Genomic DNA, 4,093 nt, shown 5'->3' on the forward strand with positions numbered 1-4,093 from the left:
CATAATTAAGGACTCTAGTGTTCCCCACAAGAGACAACAGACTTGGATATTCCTTTCAGGCAGCTGCTTTGTGAAAAAGTAAAGCTAAAAACATTAAATTTTATATCTCTGTTGGGTAGGTGCCACAGTTGTGTCCGAACTTTTATCAGGTAAGTGAGATGAGCTACCCATGTTATCCTAGTTATCCAGGGAAGCAAGAAGCCACTTCCCACAATACCATGTAGCAGATCTAAAGGATGGCACAGTGCAGTATTAGGACCAGGAAGCTGGGCAGGACACCCCTCCTGCACAGCCCTCTGCAGCCACATGCCTCCCCCCCAAGTACTGACCAGCTAAATGCCACAGCTCAGCTCTGCCTTTGTTTGAAAGGTTATAGATAGCTACACCTCCGTGTGGTCCACTGAGTCAGTATGTCAGAAAACATGGACTCCAAACAATCTCCTCCATGCTGCCAGCAACCTGTCTCAATTTTCCTAATAATCTAAAGCGTAAGGCAGTTTTCCCCAGCCTGATCTTTTATGGAATATTCTTCAGGAACAAGTTTTTAATTTTTCTCTTTTAAGCAGCGTTTTATTTTAAATTGCTCACAGTGCAAACTGTTACCTCCTGTTCATATTAGCTATGAAACAACGCGTCAGGGAGGGGAATCTCAGGTTTGTCTTGTACTGTTTTTCCTTTGTTTTCCTCCCACCCCTGTGGAGACTGATGAAAGATAAGCTGTGTACTTTAGGTTCACCTAGTCCTTCCCTTGATCATGTTGGTCCTTTCCTACCACCCTGGAAAACACTTCAACACTTTGATCTACTTCAATCTTTTGTACATTAGCACAGAAGTCCACCAAAACAAATGAAAAAGCTCTCTAACTCTAACTATTGACACCAAAATTACAGGATCCCCCTTGACATGGAAGCCTGTACAGCTCTTGGTCTTAGCATGCACTGGGTAACAAGTTCCCAGTGAAGACAGGAGCTGAAACTGGCTTGAGCCTCTCGCTTCTCTGCCTATATCTATAAAGACAGGGGCTCTAGATTTCTCCAGCAAAAAAGAAGCCACTGAATTAGACCAAAGGCAGTTTTTCATTTCCCATGTACTCTACATCACAGAGAGAGGCTGCTGAAGTGTTGCGTACCACATGCTTTTCTGTTGTTTAACTCAGAAAAAGGAACTATCAACTACTTCCTCCAGAACACTGGAATATTAGCCAATTACATGCAAAAGGAGCACAGGTTTAAAAAACTTTTAATTTCTGTTTGATCTGCATTCCAAAACAATTCAAATGTGTTCCATTTACTGTAAAAAAGAGAGGCAAGTGTTTCAGAAATTTAATGCCAAGTGTAACCTGTTTCACTATACAGGACAAGCTTGCCAATTTGATGGCATAAAGTTGGTTGTTGTTTTTTTTTTAAAAAAAAAAAAAAAAAAAAACTCCCCCCCAAACTCTTTATTAACCTTTCATGCCAGAAATGTGCATTTTAGCTACGTTCAATTATGGACGGTACATTAATCCATCCAGCAGAAGTAACATCTGGGCAGAGGTCAGGTAAACTCTACGCTTTCTCATAGTGGCGAACAGCAACCACATCACCAAAGGTGAGAGTCTGCAAGTCCAAGGAAAAGACAGACACGTTAGAAGCTGGACCATTTTCTGTAATGAATTAACACATACTCAGAAGTCCATGCTAGAGCAAAGTTGTTTTACATTATGTAATGTATAGAAAAACAAGTTGGTCTTGATTATTGGTATTTTCAATGAACAAGAGGCAAAACCTCTTATGGATCCTATAGTAAACATAACTTTCTCCTTGCTTCCTTCAAATCCAAGAAGCACATAATACACACGTACAAGGCAACTAAAGTGAGATTAGAAATGACTGTTCAATTTTTCTAATTTTGTGCCTGCAATTTCTTAAATACAGCATTACTTTAATACAGATTTAACACTTATTTTCACAAAGCTGATCACATTGCAAAATGTGCAATCTAAAATCCAAGTCCTCTATACCCATATATTCTATACTATTATGCCTAGGCATATGCTTAAGTATTAAAATAAATGCATTCTGTGCACTTATCTAGCTAGAACTACAAAATATTTTAGCTACTGTCGTGCAGAACAGTAACTACTGTGTGTGAGCTTTGGAGGTACTTCATGAACCGGAACAGCGCATCTCACCATGTTCAAATTCCAAAGGAAAATTCTGTAGCTGTTTCCAACAACAAAGCATGTATTTTCCTTTGAATCACTTGTCACATTGTGTTGCCCTGAGTGTACGCTTTAAGGTTCTAATTATTTGGAAGTCTCCAACCATACAGATACTCTCTGAAGTATTTAGAAAACAAGCTAACTGGTTTTCTCCAACAGCCAAGTCACATAGATTAATATAGCTGAAAAGATTTTATTTTTGAAAGTTACATCACTGTGTCAAAAATAAGCGTGAGAAGTGCCACCCTGGACATAGTCACTTAGACCACCCTGGATAGAATCACTTAGACCATTTATTCACCTTATACTCCTGCTCCTGAAAAGTCAGGAAAATAATGTGAATTTAAAACAATTTCCTAGGGAAATACTTGTTCTGTGTAGTTAAATATTACTGATGTGTGCATATTTAAAACAAGTTTTTAAAGAATTCTAAATTAGCACTGGCAATGGATCATTGCCTATATAATTAAGAACTTAGTAGCTTTTCCAGCTCACCAGGACTTTTTTTTTTCCTTGCTTAGGCATTTCCACAAACTCTCAAAAGAACACATACATTCTGGAAATCAACAGGCTGGCTTGCCTAAAAACACTAGCAGGTTTTTTAGTTGTCAGTCAAACAAGATGCAAAACAAAACAAAATAAATATTTGAAAAATCTCTGCTAGCTTTCCCCAGCAATTAGTTTAAGGGCTTGTGTGTAAGTAACACTATCTGTGCATAAAGCTTGAGATAAATGTAACTGAGGAATGTTTTAGCAGTGTACATGAATGCTCAGTGAGCTTTATACTTACCATTACCATTTTGCCATCCTTTATTTCTCTCACAAAGTTTGTCTCTTTGCCGTCCCACTTCTGTACATGCACTAGCTTGTCCCCATCCAGGGTCACAACTGACTGAGATACCAAGAAACACAAAGACATTCATTTATTTGGGGTACTTGGGATTCTGCTCACACATTCAGCATGCACTGTTCTATTGAATTTTCTTCAAAAGATGGATGTGCATCTAGAATGATAAAGCAGTCCCAGCCATTTTAAAGCCAAGCCCATGATCCATCCTCATTTCAAGTATGAACGCCATACAATTCTTGTTTGTGTCAAAGGATGAAAAAAGTTGTTTCCTTTGAGTTCCAGTCTCACGAGAACCACTGTTTCCAATGTGCTCTGGGATAACGTTTACGTTAAGCCCCCCAAAGATGCAGGGAAGAAGGCATCTCCCCATTTTGACTGGAAAAAGTTATGACAAATGATATTTGGATTGAAAGAAAAGTGGGCAGCTAACGCAATTCTTTGCTACTGGAAGGCAGACAGAGGGCTGGCGACATAACACACTGCTTCGGACAAGACATGGTGTAAGCGGGCAAGAAAGATGCATTCATATATTTTTCTCCTGTCCTTCACAGTGTTACCACTTGCAGTAGCAAAAGTTACTTCTTTCTTTTCTTTGACCCTACCAAAGATTCAGCCTTATGGGCGGGGAGGAAGAGGAGAAAAAAGAAGCCACTGCAGCCGGCCGAGAGGGCACTTACTTTGCAGTTTCTGTCATCGGGGGTAGTTTCATCAAATTCCTCTCCAAGTTTAAAGCTGATTTCTGTGTTTTTGAAAGTGCTTTGAGTCCTGATCACTACTTTGTCCCCCTCGCTGCTGATAATCACAGTGGGTTTAGTCACATTCCCCACCTGCCGTGTTGCAAACCCCACTCCTAGACCATCAAGAGAAAAGAGAAATCCATCAGACATTCGGATTTTTACATCGTTTTTACTACACATCGAGGTACAGATATCTCTTTCCCCACTCTACAGCTTTAAGCTATCGCAGTGACATGCTACTTTCAGCTTCGCTTGTGCCCTTACACCTACAGTGTCCATAGGTACTCCTGCACCAGAGATGCG

General features: G+C 39.8%; 1 protein-coding gene across 1 annotated transcript; it reads right to left on the minus strand.

Moving 5' to 3' along the window:
* Nucleotides 1-1,221: 1,221 nt before the first annotated feature.
* LOC104528987 (fatty acid-binding protein, brain) lies at nt 1,222-3,970 on the minus strand. The gene is made up of 3 exons (XM_010173150.2): nt 3,731-3,970; nt 2,994-3,095; nt 1,222-1,598 (listed from the first exon to the last, which is right to left on the minus strand). The coding sequence occupies exons 1-3, from the start codon at nt 3,968-3,970 to the stop codon at nt 1,548-1,550; spliced, it is 393 nt and encodes a 130-aa protein (XP_010171452.2). The 3' UTR covers nt 1,222-1,547.
* Nucleotides 3,971-4,093: the final 123 nt, after the last annotated feature.

This window comes from Antrostomus carolinensis, unplaced genomic scaffold, assembly GCF_000700745.2.
Source record: "Antrostomus carolinensis isolate BGI_N321 unplaced genomic scaffold, ASM70074v2 scaffold20618, whole genome shotgun sequence".
NCBI lineage: Eukaryota > Metazoa > Chordata > Aves > Caprimulgiformes > Caprimulgidae > Antrostomus > Antrostomus carolinensis.